This window comes from Apteryx mantelli, chromosome Z (genome assembly GCF_036417845.1).
Source record: "Apteryx mantelli isolate bAptMan1 chromosome Z, bAptMan1.hap1, whole genome shotgun sequence".
Lineage (NCBI taxonomy): Eukaryota > Metazoa > Chordata > Aves > Apterygiformes > Apterygidae > Apteryx > Apteryx mantelli.
Window position 1 is genome coordinate 67,447,299 of NC_090020.1, and position 22,182 is coordinate 67,469,480.

General features: G+C 40.7%; 1 protein-coding gene across 4 annotated transcripts in view; it reads left to right on the forward strand.

The window, feature by feature from the left end:
* The window catches only part of IL6ST (interleukin 6 cytokine family signal transducer), a 34,076-nt gene extending 22,173 nt beyond the window's left edge, over positions 1 to 11,903 (forward strand). For all 4 annotated transcript variants that reach the window (XM_067316265.1, XM_067316264.1, XM_067316268.1 and 1 more), the window contains 6 exons: positions 199 to 300; positions 859 to 1,005; positions 1,907 to 2,047; positions 3,305 to 3,401; positions 4,718 to 4,799; positions 5,660 to 11,903. In XM_067316265.1, the coding sequence (XP_067172366.1) occupies positions 199 to 300; positions 859 to 1,005; positions 1,907 to 2,047; positions 3,305 to 3,401; positions 4,718 to 4,799; positions 5,660 to 6,388 (1,298 nt within the window). In that variant the 3' untranslated portion in view covers positions 6,389 to 11,903. The remainder of the gene's footprint in view (positions 1 to 198; positions 301 to 858; positions 1,006 to 1,906; positions 2,048 to 3,304; positions 3,402 to 4,717; positions 4,800 to 5,659) is intronic.
* Positions 11,904 to 22,182: the final 10,279 nt, after the last annotated feature.

The following is a 22,182-nucleotide window of genomic DNA, read 5'->3' on the forward strand; positions in this document are numbered from 1 at the left end:
AACTACTGTATTGTTCCTTTAGCTAGTTTCTTGCAATGGTGTATCAGTGAGTTCTAGAAAAAAATAGTCAACTGACTTAGGTTTAAAAGCATCTACTAAAACAGCCAAAACTCAGAACCCTAGATCTGAAAGAAATGGGATGGATGATGAAGAATTGTAATGTCTCTGAAACAACGCATTTTTTAATTCTCCTATTAGGTGATATAAAGCCATTCAAGTGTTACTTGATAACTGTGTACCCTCTGTATGCTGATGGTCAGGGAAATGGACAGTCTGTGAAGGCTTATCTTCAGCAGGATCGTAAGTACAAAACTTTCATCTTAGAGCACGTTAACTGACTTTCTTGGCTAAAATCATAAGACCTTTGCTTTAATGTGGAGTACATAATAAAAAATGATCCTGTTCATGAGAATCATCTGTCATAATTGATTTCATGCTCTCCATTAACACATGTTCTGCCAACTTAAAATATTTAGGAGTTAAACAGATGTCTGTAATTGACTCTTTCCCTTTTTAAACTTTTATCAGATAATTTGGTATGTGACTTTCTTGATATTTTATTGGTATAGTAATATTTCTGCACTGATTTATTTTAGGTCTCAAGTATGAAGTCAAGATTAATTGACTAACCTGAACTGAAAATTTCGTGTGATCTGCTGCTTACTGTTTTTCATATATTTTAAGAGGTTATTCTTGTGAAATATCTTTGGAGTTGATATATTGACTGAAAATAATGCTTTGTAGATCAAATTCAGCTATTCCACTGAAAATTTTATGCAATAGCAACTCAGTGCTCATTAATATACTACTTCTATGGATGGGACCCTAACAGAATCTTATCTTCATCTCCCATTACAGGTCCTTCAAAAGGACCAACTGTTCAGACAAAAAAAGTAGGAAAAGCTGAAGCTGTTTTGACGTGGAACCATCTCACAGTGGATGAGCAAAACGGGTTTATCAGAAGTTACACAATATTTTATAAAACTGTTGATGGGAATGAAACAGGTAACAGAAAGTAGAGGATTACTTTGTAGCACTGAAATATTCATGTTTCCTTCCTAATATATGTTCCTGATAAACAAAATACAGACTCAGGTGTGGTTGACAGTCTGATGACACAAAGCAGATGTCTGACGTGTGGCTTGCATGAGACATATACTGGAACACCTGTAGCTCTGCGACATACCAAACAGAGAAGTCCCTAATAAAGAATTCATATCATTGAGTCTGTGTATAAGGTACTAAGTTTAGTTTCTGAAAGTTGATTTGCAAATATTCTGCTCCTATCTTTCTATCTAAATACAGGAGAAGATGGTGGTATAGCAAGATAAAGCTAGACAATTCAAGATAGAAACAAGTTGCGTGTATTTATGATAAACCCTTAAACAAAAATGGGTTTCTAATCCTCTTGGCACTCTAAGTTAACATATTGCTGATTTGAGACACTTTGTATGACGTGCTTTTTAGTTGTTACTAGTCTGTGTGACCCGCAGGCATAGACAGGGTGTTGCACTATCGGATTTTTTTTTTTTTGAATTTCTAGATGACCACGTGTCCTCCTTATTAATTAGAAAATCTTTAAGACTGACAGCTTTACTACTAGTTTATTGTATAGCTACTTTCTGAAAAACACATTAAAGAAGTTAAAAGTTAAAGCTAACACATACAGTATCATCAAGAGAGAGGCTAAATCAGTCGATTCAAACACCTGTACAGAAACAAATGAATCTCGGCACTCCTTGTACAAGTTTGTAGTTTTGCTGTTTCTGTTGTATTTTGCTTGCAGCCATGCATTCCTCTGAAACTGTTCTGCACATCTAAAGTCGTGGTGTCTTAGAGCTACTGTGTTTGTGCAGGTCTAATAAACTGTATAGAAAACTAATATAATTTTTTTCCCTCTATTCAGCTGTGACAGTGGATCCTTCCAAGACAGAATATACCCTTTCTTCTCTAGCCAGTGACACATTGTATACTGTGCGGATGATGGCATACACAGATGAAGGAGGCAGGAGTGGTCCTGATTTTACATTTACTACACAAAAATTTGGTAAGAGAATGGCAAAGTTGATAGAAATAGGAGATAATGTTGCAACAGTGTAGCAAAGCTCAGTGCAAGACCTGATAGGAGGGGAAAGTGATTTTATTTAAAAAGATTATTCCAGTCGCACTGTCATACTTGCAAGCAATTCCTTGCAATCGTACAGAGGAAAAGGGACATCGGCTATCCTCTGCAGGTCTCCTAGATTGTTCTTATGTTGGCAAACATTCTGGTTTGGGTTTTTGTTTGTTTTGTACCCCTCAGGGGCTGACATAGACTAGTCTTTTCTCCAGCAGTCATTAGGATTTACTGGCTGCCTTTGTCCTCTTATCTGAGGTCTGATGGCTTCAACCCTGGTTTTTAAGACATGATGGCTGGAAGATAATGGCCTGAGTCTTTGTTTTAGTTTGAGTGTAGGTTGGCCTTTGTTATCCTCATCTGAGTGTCCTGAAAAGCTGCAGAGGGATGTGCTTGGCATCTTGGCCTGCTAATCTTGGTGCTGTTCAGCACATGCCATTCTTAAAATCCTCCTTTGGCTTCCAGTCTTGTGTTCCCATTCACATTGCTACTAAATTTTCTGTTGCAGTTCTTTACAGAAACTTGTTTTGAAGAGTTAAATATCCATTTATTGTGTGTGTAGCTTTAGAGAGTGCTTCCTGTTGTAATGGTAAGAGTAACAATATTAACTGAGCTCTGGTTCAGAAAGTGCTTTTTTAGATTTATACTTTTTGAGATATTATTCTATATAGCTTTGCTCTTCCCTAAATATTCTGTAAGGTTTACTTAAAACTGTGCATGACATATAGGAAGGAATACATTACAATAATGCAGCCTTAAGTGTTTGCAAGCAGTGGATATTTTCATGTACAAAGTAAATGGATGGGTGACTAGTGGATTTGCTTACCTTAGCCATCTGACCATACCATTGATATGACAGCTGGTAGGCCACTAAAACAGCTGGACCACGGATACATACCTGTCATACCTGCCTAAATTGCAAAATTACATGTTCCATCAGTATTACAGCTTCTAGAGCAACCTGCCATTTTTATTGATGTTTTAGATTGTTTGGACTCAGCTTTTCATGCTTCCCTCAACAGGCTTTTCCACAGAGTGAAAAGGCTCTTCTGTAGCTGAAACTTTTAGAGTAAGCCCTGTGGGTGTATCCTCTTTCGGATTCTCTCTGTCCCTGTGGGAACGCTTACTGTTACTGAGTTCCTTAAATACCAGAGAAAGAGCTATAACTGCTTCTTTTCCTTTTTTCAGGGAAAGGAGAAATTGAAGCCATAGTGGTACCTGTGTGCCTGGCATTCCTGTTGATTGTACTCCTTGGAGTTTTGTTTTGTTTTAACAAACGTGACTTGTAAGTATAAATGAAGTACATTTCTCTTAGGCCTTTGATATTTCTGGACATGAAGAGACGTGGCCATAATTCAGTATAAACAAATGCCTTCAGTCAGGAGTGAAAGGCAAAACTCACATACATTGATTGGTGATAATAGTGTCTGTGTTTTCCCTGAGAAACTGGGAGCTTCTGTGATACTAATTCTACTTCTTACCTACTGTTAATGATTAGCACTCAAACTTCTGCTTTTCTAGCTATGTTAGGTTTTGGTCAGAATATACTGTCTCTTTATATTGTTAATTTGATTCATCATATGAGAACGATGGTCATCATTTTGTGAGGCACAGAAGAACGTGCTTTCTGGCTCCATTTGAGCTATTTAATTAGTGTTTTAGCAAACATTTTTAAGTTTTGCAACTGAAAAAGTTAGGCAGATGTCTTATCTTGCATAACCTCTGTCAAATTCTGTGCGTATTTAGTAGTTGCTGAGGAATGCCTTCCTGTCCTCCTCTTTTGCACCCTTTACCCTAGAGCTCTTGTCTGTGGCTTTAGCTAAGAGCTTATTGCTAAAGTATTTCCCTTGGCGAAGAGCAGCACCTCTCACATGTTCCCTGTCAGATATCTTTTCTTTCCAGTTAAAGATAGCACTTTATGCCCTTTTCCTTCTCACCTTTCTGCTGCTCCTAACACCAGTTCTTAGTGGACTTCAGTTGAAAAGCCTATCTCGCAATGCATTAAGACTTCTCCTACAGAGAATCTGTTTTTGGAGGCTGTGTATGGAGTAAAGAGTAGGATAGATGAATCTATTTCAAAGTAAAAGTTTGGCTGGGTATTTTATATGTGATCTAGAGAAACTCTGGTGTTAAATAAGTTATTACATTCTTAAATTTAAAAGTTTAGAGTTAAAAAAGACTAAGCAAGTTTTTCTTTAAATGTTTTTCATACTTTTTTATTTTTGTGAAGGTTGTTTAATGACAGCTTTGATATGCCTCATAGTCTCTGCTTCAAATAATTGCTCTGTAGCTTCTAGAAGCTGTGTTTGAAATCCTCTCCCTTCCCTTTACCATTTGTGGGTTTGCCTTCTTTATAATATGAGTACAGCTAATGCGTGGAGGAGTTGTAAGTGCAATGCCACGTTTTACTAAGTAATACAGCTTCTTACAAAGATATAAGGAATTGCAGGAAGTGTTTCTATATGGAAATGCAAAAATGGTCTCACACTTGAAAAATTACTATGTAAGGGACCACTGTCCTGGATTACTGAACATTTACTACCAACATAGAAATTTGAGGAGCACATCTTTTAACTTTATTCTATTTCTAATCCTCTACAGAATTAAAAAGCATATCTGGCCTAATGTACCTGATCCATCCAAGAGTAATATTGCTCAGTGGTCCCCTCAAGTTCCTGCTAAGGTAACATTCATCTTTCTGCATCCTCTATCATAGTCTGTAAGGTTTTAAATAAACTGACCAGTGGGAGTCTTCTCCCTTCTAGCACATGCACAGATTTCAGAAAAAAACCCTGAATGTTAAGTTTCTGGACATTATGATATGATATGGGTAGAAGACTTTATTGCAGCAATATATTCAGCATTAGGGATATATGGTCCTTCGCACAAGCTCACAGCATAGAGCGGGCTTTAACATTGTGCTTTAAATTCAGTTTACTAGCTTGAAGGGTCAAGCACTAATTCTTTTACTCAGTCACATGAAATCAGGATTAGGTCAACAGAATTCTTGATTCCCGTTCTGAAAACCTTGAAGTTACTTGTTTGTACAGTAAAGTAACACATGAGAGAAAACTCTAACAGAGTTACTCTTGCATGAGAAAAGCAGCAGCAATTTGTGCCCTGTGTGGGATGGAGGACACAGCAAATTCTATTCAAGAAGCTATTACCAGCTTCTATGAAAAAGTGCTCTGATGTTGAATATGCTATTGGAAGGAGTGTATTTATGCACGGCCTCAATCCAGAATGTGCCTGTGCTGCACAGTGAATGGTACTATGTTTAGAGCACTTCAGAACAACTGGAATTAGAGAAAAGCTTGCAGGCAATTATGGTTTTAGAGTATCTGTGTAATAAAGACTTTGTACTGAAACAGCTACATCCTTCATTTGGTAACGGATAGTTGGGGGATATTGCCAAGTTCTATAAGGAGGGAACTTACATAATAATCTCAAAGCAGTTACAGGATAGGAACTGAGATATTACTATACTTTTCTTTTAAATTTAAATAACCTTCCTCTTAGGCAAAATCAATTTATTTCTTTCAGCATAACTTTAGTTCCAAAGATCAGATGTACCCAGAAGGCAGCTTTACCGATGTAAGCGTCGTAGAAATAGAAGCTGATGACAAGAAGTCTTTTTCAGAACAGGATTTAAAACCCTTTGACTTGCTTAAAAAGGAAAAAAGTACTTCAGAAGGGCACAGCAGTGGTATCGGAGGATCCTCATGCATGTCTTCTCCTAGGCAAAGTGTCTCAGACAGCGACGAAGGTGAAACTACACAAAACACTTCAAGCACTGTACAGTATTCTACTGTAGTACTTAATGGCTACAAACACCAAACACCTTCTGTACAAGTCTTTTCAAGGTCTGAATCCACACAGCCATTGCTAGATTCAGAAGAGAGATCAGAAGATCATGCTGGAGGGAATGACAGTACAACACAGAGGCATCAGTATTTCAAACAAAATTGTGGTCAGGATGAAACCAACACAGCCAGGCCACGCTTCGAAAGAGCAAAGCAAATTACTCCTGCTAATGAGGAAGATCTTGTTGGATTTGCACAGCTGCAGATCTCAGGTCAGAATTCACAGCCTTTGGGCCTTGGGCTGGAAAAAAATATCGAGGAAGCTACTCTGTCAGATGTTATACAGGCAAGTACTGAGGGACAAACTGTGAGACCTGAAACGGTGGAAGAAAATCCAGCATCAGCTGATGAAATGCCAAAAAGTTACCTCCCACAGACTGTGAGACAAGGGGGTTATATGCCTCAGTGAGGGAAGAGACTGGCTCTGTCAGGCCTTTATTAGTGCCTGCTCACACTTTCTCCTGTGTTTCTGATAAATTAAGCTAAATATTTTTTATCTGAACGCAGATAAAAATATTGAAGTGAAGTGAAGAAGAATTTGACAAAGTATGTAAGGACTGTTTCTGTGGAAAATTTACAGTCCAGACCTACTGGAGGCTTACTTTATGCACTACATAAAATCTTATTTGTCTGAATAGCTGAACAAGCCTTTGTGCTACCTTGCTTTTTTTGTGTCTTCTTGTATCAGATTTACACATGATTGAAAATAAGCAAGTTTCAATTAATCATATCAGCCAACAGACCTCCTAGAAGAAATACTTTAAGATTTGTGACAGTGTAAAAATCCAGCTTTTATTGTTTGGAACATCTTCATGTAAAAATAAGACTTGAGGTTTAGTATTCTAATGCAGGAAAGATACTTGAACTGTACATTTTTCAGTAGCTTGATTGACTTTCTGAATTCTGATTTGGCCCAGTGTCATAATTCTTAAATTATGCAAATTGTGTTCATCCCCATTTAAAAACTGAATAGAAAATGTGATGGTGTTCAAACAGAAGAAAATGCCATGATTGCTTGACTCTGAATGCTGCTGTAGTAATCAGTATTCTGCTTACATAAAGATATATGTGCACATAAACTATAACTTGGCTTAAAAATGTGCCTTGCAACTTGTTGCACAGCAGTTCAGTCTTTATGTTTGTTTTTGTCTGGATTTTTAACTTTCAAACTTTTTTTCTTTTTAAGAATTTGTACCCAAATCACTAATTATACCGCATCTCGTTGGTCACATATATTGCCTTTATTTAATAATTACATCTTTGCCATACACAGCTTGAGGCAAATAATGAGCTGTACCTTTTTAATATTTTTCTAACAATGCTTAGGAGAAAGGAAATATGATTTCCTTCCTTCTTGACCACAAAGATTAGTATGCTCTAACTAACTTCACTGCTAACACCCAAGAACCTCCTTGAAACTGAAAGTAGCAAAACCCAAAGCATTGATGACATTGATGCTGGGGGGGGGGGGGTAGCCTATACCCTGAACTTTAAAGTTAATGAGAACTGTCAGTGGGTATCTATTATCCCCCCCCCTTTTTTTTTTGGTCTCACTTCCCTCCTGTTCATATAGTTTGCATCTTATTCAAGAAAATATATTTCTTGAAAGTGGTCTCTACCAGGGTTAAAGGAAACAGATAGCTCTTAAAAAAAAAAAAAAATTAAATACCTTCCCTGATGATGAAGTTTTATGGTACTCCTGTAGATTGATTTAACTTAGTCAGCTTTCTAATCTGACATTGTAAAATCTTAATTCAAAACACTATGTGCTGTGTTGTGAGAATACAACAAGAATTTTATTTCTCCTTCAGCAGAAGCTCTTTGTATTTAAGACTTCCTCAAACTTTGTGCTGTGAGCTGTGGTGCTGCTGTTCTAAACACACTTGCTGGAAAGCCCTGGAAAGATAGGTGTCAGTATAATTTTAACTTCCCTTGTTCCTTTTATTTCAGCTTGCATTGAAGGACTGATGTAAATATAAACGTTCATGTGTTTTCTGCTGTTGTTACAAAGAAACTAGATACTAGAGTAAATTTATAAGATTAGGCTTATTCAAAATAGATCTAGAAAGCTAAATCTTTAATAATGTCATTTTATTCAGTATTTTGCAATTCCTTTCTCCCAAAAGCACATTCATTAACAGCTTTAATATTTTTAGTATCTGGGCACTTTTTTTATTATTATTATTAACTAAAATGCTTAATGTAACTACATCTTCTGAACATTCCTTGAGGATGTCGGTCCCCTTCCTTTTCTCCCTCTTCCACCTTAGCACCTTTCAGCTCTCCCCCAGAGGGTAAGGACATAATATAAATCCCATCGTCAGTAGTGCCCTGGAGAAAGTGCCTTTTGGTTTCTGAGAAGTCCAGGAGCATCCTTTGTCAGAACGCTTCTCTGAAAATAATAGTAGTTAGTTTATTGGGGAATGGGTATGTCTTCTCTATGCAGGCTTTGCAATGATTGTAGAAACCACAAGTAAAACACAAAGCTTCGGTTGAGCCATCTGCATGCTTGCTTGTTAGAACCATCCTGCAGCCACACGTTGTCCAGTCATATCGGTGAAAGCTTGTGGGCCACAACAGTTTCAGCACAGGTCCTTTTGGTACACTGCCCCTCTCTTAGCCTCTGCTCACTAACTGCTGTGAGATCTATTGAATTAAATAGCTGGCTGCTTAGTCTGACTAGTGCTTCAGAGACCTAGATGTCTTCAAATGCAGGTTGCAGATACTAACTTTGATAGCATACAGGTTTTTTTTGAAGAACTACTTCAGTTATTCCTAAAGATGATTTTTGTCCTTTCTGTTAAGGAAAGGGAAAGCATTTTGTTCTTAATTGCTGTTAATCCTGAACCATTTCCTAAATTAGGCAGTGTGCTAACAGGAGTTAGGCATGTCACTTCTGAAATCTTACATTGTTTATTGTGTATAGATCAGTGGTAATAATTGCAGAGGATTATACAAGAACGTATCCTTGAAATAATTCTCTCAATCATCTATGTGGCAGAATTAATTACATTATCTATCTTACTATCCTGTGCATTTATCTAGGGCTAAAATAGTAAAAACTGAGCAGGAAATACTTGGTGAACAGCTTACAGAAGCCACAACAAACATAAATAACAGGCTTTACAGCTTGTTCATAAACCTCTGTGCCAAAATATTACATATAATGTTTTTTTTAATTTGGAACATAAGCTTATGGTATCAAACATTTGCACACAGGTTTTAGAGTGTATGATGTGATGCACTGTAGCAATTCCCTGAAATTGTCTGAACTTGGCCCTCTGTCTAACATTATAATTAAAGGGAAAGGGGGTTGGTTTTTTTAATATAACTATGGTGCACTTTAAAAAAATAAAGGCATTAAAATAAAACCACACTTCAGTATTGACACTTTCATGCCCATCTTGATTACCAAGACTGGAATTTTTCAGATAGGGGTGGGAGAACAGTTGTTAAGACCTTGCTACTTTAGTAATAGGGAAAGGATGGCTAATAAAAATAACATTTTTCTCTGTATTAGCATACTTGGAATTTCTCAAGTGCAGGCTAGCTAGCTACTTCTCTGTTTGCAAAAAAAAAAAGGAATATATTTATTTCTATAGTACAGTTGTGATTGTTCTGTTAAAATAGAATTTTGTTTGGGTTGGTTCTGGGGTTGTGACTTTTTTTCAGGGCAGTTAGTTTGGGAATATACTCTCCCTCTGTAGTTAGGATCTTGGGATTGTTTCATATGCCTACTGTAGTAAATTAAACTACCTGCTAAGCCTCAAACTGGCAACACAAAGCACAGCAGAGAAAAAACATTTTTAAATTTAATTCTGGGCTGTTTACACCTTGTGGGCAAGCATGCACCTATGTGTGCTATAGCAGCCTAGCAGAATACTATTTATGAAGACTTGCAAAAATTGTGGCCCCACATCACTGGGCCCAAGAGCTAGATGATCCCTTGGCTTCACTTTTATTCCTCCTAAGAGAAAGGGAGAGGTTGTATGAAAGTGTTATTTCTAGTCTCAGGCACTGGAAAAGCCCTGCTGCCTGGGGTAGGTTTTGCCATTCTGTTCCGACTGTAAATCTTGAGCACCACCAGATGGTTAAAACTTACATTAGCATCCCCTGTGTGTGGAAATCATCACATGGTATTACAAACCCTCACACTGATTTAACTTCAGTAATTTAACTTAGTTTAATTAATGACAGGTCTTACATAGAGAAGACCCACATCAGGTTGTGTTGCTACAGTACTGACTTCGCCATGGGAGCTGAAACCCCAGAGATTCTCAAACTATTACAGTCAGTTCCACTAGAGGACATAAACATTTTAAAAACTAATTTATCATCTGTATTAAATAGAACTAAATATACTAGCTGGTTTTTCACATGAAAGAGCTGTTGTAATTAACTGTCATTTGGATACATTCCTTTACATTTAAGTTTTCCTGATTGATGAATCATAAAACTTTATTATTCCCCTTTAAGCTGTTGTCTCATTTCTAGTATAGATACATATATGCATTTTAACTTCCAAGAGTTGATTTTAATGTTATTTAGAAGCAGTTTATAACAAATAGAAGTGTTGCTGTTATGAAACAGCAAATTTTGAATTATGGCCAACCGCAAAGTCCTCAGTTTAGCTCTCAGGCCATAGAGCTGCATTATGGTGCAGGTATTAAATGCATAAGCCTGGAGAAGAAAGGCAGAATTAAATATCCTACATTTGATTCACAAATTCCAATTCTCTTCCTTAAAAAGTGAAAGGAAGAGTGAAAAAGAGGAAGCTAATGCATACTTGTGTTTTGTTTCTCTTGTTTTCTCTGCAGTACTCATGCAAGCTGAGCCATTCCCAAAAATGAAAGCAGTGCTAACTTAAATGCACAAAGATGTATTTTAAGGCAACAAGATTTGATACAGATTAATTTAAAATTAATTAAATTAAAATTAATATAGCTAAGAGCTAAATCTCCTAGTGATCATCAGCTGCCCCTTAGAGCAAGGAGAAGGTAGGCAATAAATACCTCACAGGTTGCAGGCCTTAATCTATAGTTTTGTGACTATTTGCAAAGACAACCTTGAAAGTGGATATATGCAATAAAGTCATTGCTACTTTGCAGAGGCACACTTCTGTAACAACAGGTGAAAAACAAGTGTATGGCACAACTGTCAGACTGCTAAGAAAGTTTAATGTCCCTCCTGCTTAGACTAAAACATCTTCCAAACGCAGCACTGGCAGTTTGCAAACTCCATAGACGAGCATTCTCTGCAACTTTTGAAACTGGTAATACCTGTTGCTTTTCCTCATATCAAAGCACATTAATTGCAGGATCCAGTCAACTTTTGATGGTTTTTAATATATCTGACCTCTTCTCCAAAATAGATAGATATAGCCTGACACTTTGATACAACAATGGATTGCCTAGTAAGCAAGTGCTTTCATTTGGGGAGAGGGGTTAAGGCATTTATAACCAAGGTTACTGGTCACCAAATGTTAGTGAGCCAATATATGCATCTAGGTAAGCGTAATCATGGGACATAGGGACTTACTAACAAGGAAAGTGCCTTGATGCTGGATTGAATGTCTAGCGAAAATGTAAACGTTAGTAAAATTTGACCTATGTACTTAAGGTAACTATGTCTCTCTAAGCTACTGGTAATTTGTATGCCAGCTGTAAAGGGCTTGCATACTCCAGCCAGAAGGTAAACTTGTAAACTGCTGCATAAACTGTCACTATATGGAAAAATGTGTTTTAATACCAGTACACTATCTTCATTCTTTTGCAAGCTGCATGTTTATTGTCATGTTAACTCTGCTTTCTACAATTTACATTTTACTGTAACTTTCGAATGTCTTCCTCTTTGTTACCCAACTGAGCCTGAGTTGCATTTGTCTACTACATAATACACAAAAACAAAACAAAATTATGTATATACTTTGTGTGCTGGAGTCAGTGTTTTGCAAATCTAACTTAAATAATCACAGAAGGAGTAGAGTCTGGGCACTGCCTAATAGGCAAGAAATTAAGAAACATTCCCAGAGAAGTGACCATAGTATACCAAGGCAAAAGGTGGGACAGCTTTAATACATAGTGCTTTTGTCTCAAAAATATATAAATATATGTATACACACACATATATATATATGTATACATATAAAGTTAGATACCTTTTTGGATATAGTGGGCAATTTCAGCAGCAGGTGAACTCTTTTCAATCCTTCTCCTCTTTATTTATTTTAAATCACTCTTGTCACAGGTGTCAGTTGCAACTGTCTGCAGCGAGGGTGGTTAGAGAGAGTCCTAGCTCAAGAGAACTAGCTCCCTTCCTACTGCTGCCAAATTTGTGTGTATTTATTTTCTGTGTTCTTGGTCTCGTGATAACCAGCACTACTTGGAAGAGGGGTGGCCCTGTCTGACTGTAGCTCAGTGGTTTGAAAACAGCAGTTTGCAGAATCGCATTCCAGACAAGCTTGTTTGTGTCTGACAAAATCAGGAAGAGTGCCAAAAAAAATCAGTTCTAAGAAAAATTACAACAGCAAGGATGAGCATGTAATGAGTAGTCCAGTCTATTCACATAGACTTATTTCCAAGAAAGGAGTTAGAATCATGAACTGGCTACTTCTAACATTAGCCTTAATCTCACTGGGCTTTGCTTCTTCTATTTCCAAGGGATGGAGGACCCTCACAGTTTTACATTTCAGTGGCTGAAAAAGCACAGTCAGATCTTCTGATGGTCAGAAAACGCACACATCAGTAAGGCTTCAAGGGTAGCAATTGAGAAAAGACAGCTTCCCCCTCCCAGCTAAAGTTCTGCATTTTGTATACTGCAAAGCATTTAACAAGGGCAGAGTCATACCCATGCACTGTGTGTATCCCTCAGCATCCAGACTCGTTTCTTCCCCTGCCACAGCAGTGATCCCAGGTTAATGCTTCAGTGCAAAATCACATGCAAATCTAAATACTAGACTCCTTTTTCACAGATAATTTCAGCACTCCAAATTTTTAGTTCATTGTGCAGTTTTCCTAATCACTATTTCACATATGGCTCCTTAAGTTTCTACAGGAACATCTTTTGTACTTCTTCCTCACCTGAGGTCAGAGCTGTTAACTGCTGTGCCCGGTCAATACAGTTGTGCTTGACAACTGTATGGAGAAGCATATGCAGAAGAGGAGTTAGTTAGCAGCTTCGTCTTGATTGAACTTCTTGATTCTTACAGCACAAAGTAACTTCCTGTAACTGTTAAAATAAACCAAGGAAATTGGCCTGGACAGTGAATGGTGGGAATGCCGTGCTTTCCACAGGAAACACATACTTCTGTAGTTTGTGCATCAGGCCAGCAGAAGCCTGCCAGATTCACTGGAAGAGCAATTCATCCCCATGGCCCTGCTCCAGCAGAGCCCCAGAAAAGCTGTGGAAGCAGCTAACCAAATGCAAGAGATGTGGCAGCTCAGAGTTTGTCCATAAATGACAAACACCACAGCAATACAGCACAAATAACAGCTACTGGTGATTAAAACAGATGTTTAGACATGCCCTCTCACCCCACACATCTCATGGCAAGGTGTTTGGAGTCCTGTGGGCAGGGAGAAAGTACTGGTTCATTTTGACCATCGATAATCAGAGTAACATTGAACCTGCCTGCAAAAACATCTTCCATACATTTTCCTGGCATATATGCTGTTTATGGTGCAGCAGCACCATCTCCTTCCTGTCTTCCCAGCAGTCTCCAACTACCATGAAATAACTAGCAAATCCAAAATATCCCTCCCTTTGTGTAGCTAGGCTACACAAATGAGAAAGTTCCCAGTTCAGACAAGGAGGCACTCTCATATTCCAGCCTGAGCCCTCACTGTAGGATCTCACCTGACCTATTGCTAAATGTGATGGACAGCAGAGGGAAAAGCAGAATTGGAAAAACATATCACAAGGCTGAATTGAAGGCCTCGGGGTGCATATATGCACACACTGCAGTGTTACTAGTCATCCTCTCCAGCCTCCTCCTCTTCTCCCAGCTATGAAGAGATAGTGAGAAAGAGACTCAAAGTCCTGCAAAGCTGTTTTTGCCTTCCTCTCCAACAACATATAAATAGATTTGAACACATGAAGCAGAGTATGGACTAGGCTGAAGACAACAGCAAGCTCTCATACAAGCCACACTCATCCGCTGCCAGTTGCTGCTGCCACAGTAGAGAGGAAGGGAGCACAAATGAGCAAACAGGGAGGTACTGGATGAAATTAAGAGCAAGTAATTTGAGTCCAAGCTTGCCTGCAAAATGGAAACATGTGTGCTAATGCCCTAGGCATCATACTGGCTTTCCTTTTATGATAATCCATAAGTCACACAGCTGGCTCCAGGGGTGAGCATCAGGTTTCAGTAAGTGAAATCAGAAGGCCTGGGAACAGCTCTGCAGGAGTGGATGGGTCACGGATTGACTGTGGTCTGCTCCAGCTTTCCACTGGTGCTCAACAAACTTCTGGCACTGTCCTCTGTTGTGATTGCACAACTTATTACAGCAGATCCTGGGCATCAAAACCCAACACAGAGATCCTCAGAAAAGCAGCTCTGATCTGCTATTTGGCTCTGTAAGTGCCATGGGCACTCAGTACCTCTAGGCTGCAGCTGAAAGGCAGTGATGTGCTGGCACAGTTAACTGGAAGCAGTAAGCGAGCGTTCCAGTGCTGTGTGCTGCAGGCAGGACCCTGGGCATCGTCCGGAGCACTGAAGAGCCCTGCTCTTGGTACCAGGCTTAAAAGCAGCACAGCACAGTCCTGCTCCTAACCTGCCAGGTATGCTCCTGGGACCTGCAGGGTCTCTCCTGCTGAGCACAGCCCGCTGCCTGGGCCAGCCCAGGGGCATCCCGCCAGGCTTCCTCACGCAAGGGCACAGCCAGCCGACCTGTAGCCATGCCAGGAGATGGCACCATCATGTCACATTTAACATCCAGACAGGGTGACTACTACAGCCCAGTTCCAGCCCCTACCCACTCCCAAAATTACTTTTTTTTTTTTTTTTTTTTTTCTGATTACTTAAACTCCCCTTGGCTTCTCTCCTGCCTCTCCCATTGGCAGCAAGACATCAGTATGCTGTCTCTCACTCTCATTACAAGCCTGAGTGGGCCATTAAATCCAGACCAGCCTGCAGGCTCAGCGCCTGCTGAGCTCCCAGGCAGGCCCGTGTCTCACAGCTTTCGGCACATGTTCCTATCTGTCAGGGGCCCTACAACAGCTAATCCACGCAAAACAGGCCCAGATTATTGGTTCCTTGTCCCTGTGGACTGACAGCTATGACAGGGTTTCCCAATAGGAAGCCTATTCTCATGCATTGCTACAGCCTGAATCACTGCACTGCAGCATCCAGATAAGTACTTAACGGTGACCCTCATATGTTAGTAATATAGATTCCCATGCACATTGGGAACAAACACTGAGCTCTTGAAGACCATTTCTGGACCAGACCTGTGGCAGCAATTCTTCCCGCTTGAACAGATGCAGCTTTTTCCCCTGCTTTAAGGAAGCTTAAGAAGGGCGAAAGACCTTGCATGGCTCTGTGCGCATTAAAGAACCACCAGGGACAACTCAGTGTACACAGCCTCTCTCTGTTGCCAACGCAGGACTGGGCTATGGACAATATGAAGGTGCTGTTTAGGGAAGGATTAGCACTAATATAAGTTTTTCCTTGTTGGGGGGATAGTAATAAGCCTTAAAATGTACTCCTACTGCCATTTATGTGGTTACTTATGCTTACAGCTAAGTCAAACGACGTAACAGGCACAGACAGCTAACAGACAGCTGTTCTGACTGCCTGTAGTGGAGCAGTGGGCTGGCAGCTGGTAGAGACCTCAGCTACAGGCATCTGGGACAACAGAGAAGTCAAGGGAGGAGAGGGAGGGACCTCCTAGAGCATAAGCAGATGTTGTAGCTCCTACAAGGCTCTCGTGACTGAGCCTAGCCCAAGTAGGAGTTTATGCCATAGCACTGCCTTCAGCTCCAGAAATCCACGAAGGGATTTAATTTCCAGCAAGGCTGTGCAACCTCTTACAGCTTCACAAGCATCTGCTGCAGCCCTGGCCCTGTGACTGCAGCTCTGCTCTGGCACAGCCAGCTGCTGCGCCCTGCAGTCACACACACCAGAGCTTTACTTGCTCCTCTCCCCTCAAGGCAGCCTTGGGTGCGGATGTGCCATCTCCCACACAAGAGCGCACGGATACTGACCCTGCCTGTCTTGCTCCTTAGCCCTCCTGGTCCATGTGCTCCCCTCAACCCAGTAATTCAGAGATTCCCCTAGTTTGTGCACTTCTCGCTCTGAATCAGGGACCCTTTTCCCTCGGCACCTCTGCAAAGCCATGGCCAGTATTGACACGTTGGGGGTCCCCCATCTCCTCCTTCAGACAAATTCTCTTCCAAGAAAAAAAGTTACAAAGCCATCAGGTAAAAGCTGCAAAGGCCAAACACTGCAACCTGGGCCTCGTTGCCAACTCGCCCAACCGCGGGGGTCGGTGACACTCCACAGCCTGGCCGCAGGTCTGCTCGCTCCTTCCCTTCTGCGATGGAGCTACAGGTGGCCTCGGTGCCGCACTCTGCTCTGCCCTGCGGAGACAAAGGGGCCATTTCCTCTTCACCTCCCCATCTTGCTCTCCAAGGCAATTGTCAGACACACTTTTCACAGACAAATAATTTTGTTAGCCCTAGGACAAAAGCAAGTGCCCCTAGAGCCTTCTCAAGGCATGGCACTTTTGGTAAGTCTCTGCTACACCTGCATTTGCTGCACACACATGGCGGGGTGTAACATATATGGGTACATACATATGACATCAAGGCTTTGCAATAAGCATCAACACAGGCAAGTGCTTACCAGCTAGAGGCTCCTTACATCGTAATTTCTCATTTCAGCTACTATTTATTAATCTCAAAGAGGGGTAGTGGGGTGAAAAACTGGCTGCATTTCATGAGGACTCTGAAGGAGAGCGGTAAGACAGAGCTGGCCACTACAGCAGAGACCTGTGTTCAGCAACTCCAGGGAGGCAGCAAGCAAAGCGTGCGCATTAAAGTACTATCAGTTTCCTTGTTTAAATGCAGCTTATATTTCAAGCTCTATTTCAAGGCTGGACTTTCAGACCTCTGTTCCTAAATGTATTCAGTGATGTGCAATGCCCATTATGGCATTTCCTATACTGATGCGGACAAGACCACCATGGTAAGACTGCATAAAAGCACTAGCTTCTGCAGCAAAAAAAACAATATTTGAATATACAGGTTTTCAAACAAAGTCATTTGTAAATAGTTCAACTTTCTTGCACAGATTTCTTGAGTGTTGATTTTTGTAAAACCTGATATATGTAGTTTTGGTTTCCTATCTCAAAGTGATTCTTACTTACCTTTTTGCTGGGTATCTTCCTCCTTTAAGTGAAAATAATAACTATTTCCATAGGTCATAATATTTCTGTCTGTCTGTATTAGAGAGCCTTTTAATTTTATTTATTTGGTAGTACAGTTTATGCCATTTCAGTACAAGAGGTTCACCAGAAGTCTGCTACTCTTCGCATAACATACACACAATCTTTTGTTACTGTGGTAGACATAGATCGGTATGTGAAAGCAAAATGAACCACAACACAAGCATGGGAAAAAATGGAAATCATATTCGCTAAAATTAGCCTGAAGGCAAAGCAGGAAAAAGATCAGACTCAGTACAAGAAGTGGAGTAATGCAGATAAAAATGTCAACGTGGAAACGCTGATGGTAAACTCCTTTAAAGGCAGTGAAACAGACTTACTCACAAAAGCTGGAGAAAAACTCATCATGCATGCTGCAAGTGTTTCTGTCCAGAGAGAAATTCAGGATAAACTTGGCCCTACCATAAATACACACACACACATATATATAAATATACATGTATACACACGTGCGCACTCATGCATATGTGCCTGTATCTCAATCACAAGACTAAGTCTCAGGAATGGGAGCAGAACATACACAAATTAGAGAAAATGCATCCGAGAATTTATCTGAGGACATGGCAACAAAACCCAGTTACCAGGAGGCAAGCAGTGGCACATGAAGGATCCCCCAGAAGCTGCTGATTCCAGAAGTGTGCTGTGTTCACTTGTTAGAATTAAGAGTAAGAAGATATTTCTTGCATTTCCGTTACGTTCTGATATAAATTGCTATTGTTTCATTTCAGAAAATCTTTCAAGGTCTCCTTTCAGAATAAGGTCTTGTTTTCAGTTCAGTTATGTTCCAGGTGGGCATCCCAGAGCATTTACCTTGATTTTAATCTTATTCTCATTGACTCTGACATTCCTGAATACCATTTCATAATCTTTCCACGATTACAAAATGTGTTACTTCTGCAAACTCCATTAGACAGTTTCTCATATGATGGTGAAAACTGCGTAGATCCTACCTTTGGATAGGACAGCACTACACTCTGAGGATAGTAATGATAGACCCAGAAAATCTAAACAAGGCTGCATTTTCTGAGAAATAAGTATTCACTTATTATAACAAGGGTTATTTACCCTTCAAAAGAAGAGTGAACAAACTAAGCACAAAGCAGCCCAGGAAGAGATGAGGCAAATTACTTCAAGGAACAGAAGTTCATTAGAATAGTTACACTTTTGTCAAATGCTGAAAGAAGAATTTTTGTTAAGTAGCAAAACTGCAAAGACTGAATACTTGAAAAGAGTACAGAGTTAACATTTTGGTAATAAACAGGCCTAATAAGCATTAGGACTAAGAATAGTTCGTACTATAAAAAGAATACTTAATTTTTTTGTTGGCTTCATTTATAAAACATGATCTTTGTACATGGGACAAAAATGCTTTAGGTACGCCCTATCTTTAAGGCAAAGGAGTAGCACATTTTCTGATAAATCATGAATAACCATGAGATGAAGACACCACAAGAAGTAAGTTCAACCACTGTACATTCTATTTTTGTGTTGCTGGGAGGCAACAACTACTGGAACTTACAGTAAATCCATATTGGCTCAAGACTTACCAACACTGAGCCTACATCCCTGCTTCCTGGTATTAACATGGCAAATATTAACACAGAGCAGCAAAACAAGTCTTCCACCATCTTTGCAGTCAACTTGAAAACGGAGTGGAGCAACTCAAAACACTAATTCAAATCAATACTTGTTTAAAATCAAGTTTTATGCTGTCCCAAGTTATTTGTGTTATATAAGTTCTATTTGTGATTTCCAAGTAACATTTGGCAGAGTATCTTAGTCAAATATTTCAGAATAGCTGTTGGCAAAGCATAAAGCTATTGAATAAATTGTTTCATAAATTACTTCTTATAATCCTAAATAGCATAAAATCTGTTCTTAAAAACATTGTTTTGTGTATGCTACCACTGAGGTTTAGAACTGCATTTCTTGTTATATAAGCAACTTACCAAGCATTATGCTGCTGTATTTTCAGTATTTTGTATTCTCATGTCTTAATGAGCAAAGTTAAAACATTACAATCTAATACACGAAGCCCTATGGCTGCTATAACAAAGTCCTTCTTCTCAAATTCATCGAGGAAGATTTCAGAATTAAAATCTGAGATTTCTTTGAGCTAGCTTCACAATTGGTTCATTTTCTTATGATATTTCTAATCTTTGACAACATAAGACCAAATGACTCAGTATCATTCAACTGCAAAGACTACCAGCTGAAAGCTTACTTTCATGACAACGCACTGCGTGCACCACAGTTCAAGCCTGAGGCTGTAGATAAAATGATCTCCCGCATGTGTTCCTCCAGCCCTTCAGAGAAACATTTTGAAATGTATGAAACATAGCCAAACACTACTGCCACATGATCTTTGTGTTCACAAATATCTCCACAGCATAACCATGACAGTTGCCTTGCCCATCATAGCTGCCATCATGCAGCATTTAAAATGATTATCTTATTATTGACCACAGTAGTTATTTGTTCCATGGGAGCACTAGAAAATACACCTATGCTCCAACAGCTGTTCAGGACTTGAACCTGCCTGTGTTTTAAGCTTCTTAATCATCCACACTACTTAAGTGCTGGTTTGCACTGGACTGAGAATGCAGTAGAGTAGTCAATATAGTTTCCCAGATGATATCATCTGCATAGTTGCATCACTTCTGCCGGAGACATACCACCTTGCAGCAGCAATGAGGCCACCTCAAGCTCTCTTCTTGAAAGTCTCCATCCAGAGGTACTCTGCCTGCACAAACTCTGAGGGAAGCATACAGTGTGAACTCAGCATCTGAACTTTCCTTACCTGCGAGTATTCAACGTAATGGAAAATGGTATGGTGCACATATATAGCACAACGTGCTTTCCATTGCATATGTGATTCTTTGTTCTCACAACAAGGATGTCTGAGCTTTCTCATGTGAATCATTTGTGTGCACACAAACATATGTACATAAACTGTGAAATCTCTCAACACAGAAAAACATTCACATAAAGTCTGAAACTAATAACTACTAATGAGACAAAACAAAAAAAATTCAAAATGCCTGTACAAGCATTTTATGACTAAGCTGGCAAGAAGCTAAGAACAAGCAAAACGTGAATGTATCAAACATTAAAAACAACTATGATAGCTCAGAAGTCATTTTTGTATTTACGAATGGTGTGCACTGGCATATCTACAAGGATCAAATTTCAAGTTTTAGCAAGTTTTCAGTTCCTGTCTGTCCTGGGGAATAATCAGAGTGAATCAGAGTGAGCGCAGCGAACAGAGGCAGCGAACAGACGCAGCAGTTTGCGCAGCAGTTTGCGTGCGAAGGGACGTGCGAAGGGACCTTCATTTCTGTTCCCTGTGGTGTACACTTCCCCAAGTATGGTCGCGACACGCCGCAGAGCGCGTTCCCCAGCGGCTGTTGGAGTTGCTGTGTCAGAGGCTGGGACCCAGACCGACCCTCTGACAGTAGATGCAGCTCTACAGGTCTCAGGCTGCAGGGAGTGCTTGGGGCCTCTCCGGGAGGCCTGGGCTGGCAGCCAGCTCTCCTGCAGGAGGTGTGCTGCTGTTGACGACTTGTGTCGGCAGGTAAGGGAGTTACAGGAGGAGGTCAGTAGGCTGCGCAGCATCCGAGAAGATGAGCAAGAGATAGGCAGGGTATTCTCGGAGACTGTGCAGCTTCGGGAGTCCCAACCCCCCACAGCAGTGGAGTTGCCAGAGGGCTCTGTGCCGTGTAAAACGGTACATCATAACACCGTAGAAGAAGGCTGGAAACTGGCCACTGCTCATAGGAGGAGGAAGGCTCCTACTCCTCCCAAAGACTTGCAGCTGAAGAACAGGTTTAGTGCCCTCCAGGATGAGGAGGAGATGGGCATGCCTGCCAGGGAAGTACCTGGAACAACAGACCCTGTGCCTTGCTGGAACGCCCGGAAGAAGCGGCGGGTGATTGTTGTGGGGGACTCCCTGCTGCAGGGGACAGAGGCATCTATCTGCCAACCTGACCTCTTGTCTAGAGAGATTTGTGGCCTGCCGGGGGCTCGTGTGAGAGATGTCATGGAAAGACTGCCAAGGCTTGTCCACACTTCGGACTGTTACCCACTGCTGCTCTTTCATGTGGGCGCCAATGACACCAAGGGCAAACTGGAGACCATCAAGCAGGATTTCAGAGCTCTGGGGATGGTGGTCAAGGGTCTGGGAGCCCAGGTCATCTTCTCCTCAATCCTGCCAGTGAGGGGGATGGATGAGAGGAGGAGGAGACAGACTTTCCAAGTTAACGACTGGCTGCGCCGCTGGTGTTGGCAACAGGGTTTTGGTTTCTACGACCATGGGACCCTGTTTGAAGATCGACAACTGATGGCGAGAGATGGGATCCACCTCACGAGGCAGGGCACGCGGGTCTTTGCCAACAGGTTGGCCAACCTGGTAAGGAGGGCTTTAAACTAGGAAAGATGGGGGAAGGGGACAGTTATAGTGACAGGGTAGCTGGCAAAAGACTGCTCAAGTCAGGATGCCTCCAGCAGGTGAATGCAGCCAGGGAAGTGTGCATGGGATGTGGCTGTGGAGGATCCTCTTGTACCCCTCCTGGGAAACCTGCATGCTCGATCACCTCCCTGAAATGCCTGTACACCAATGCACGCAGCATGGGGAACAAACAGGAAGAACTAGAGACGTGTGTGCGGTCGCAGGGCCGTGATCTCATTGCCATTACAGAGACATGGTGGGATAGCTCACATGACTGGAGTGCTGTCATGGATGGCTACGTGCTTTTTAGGA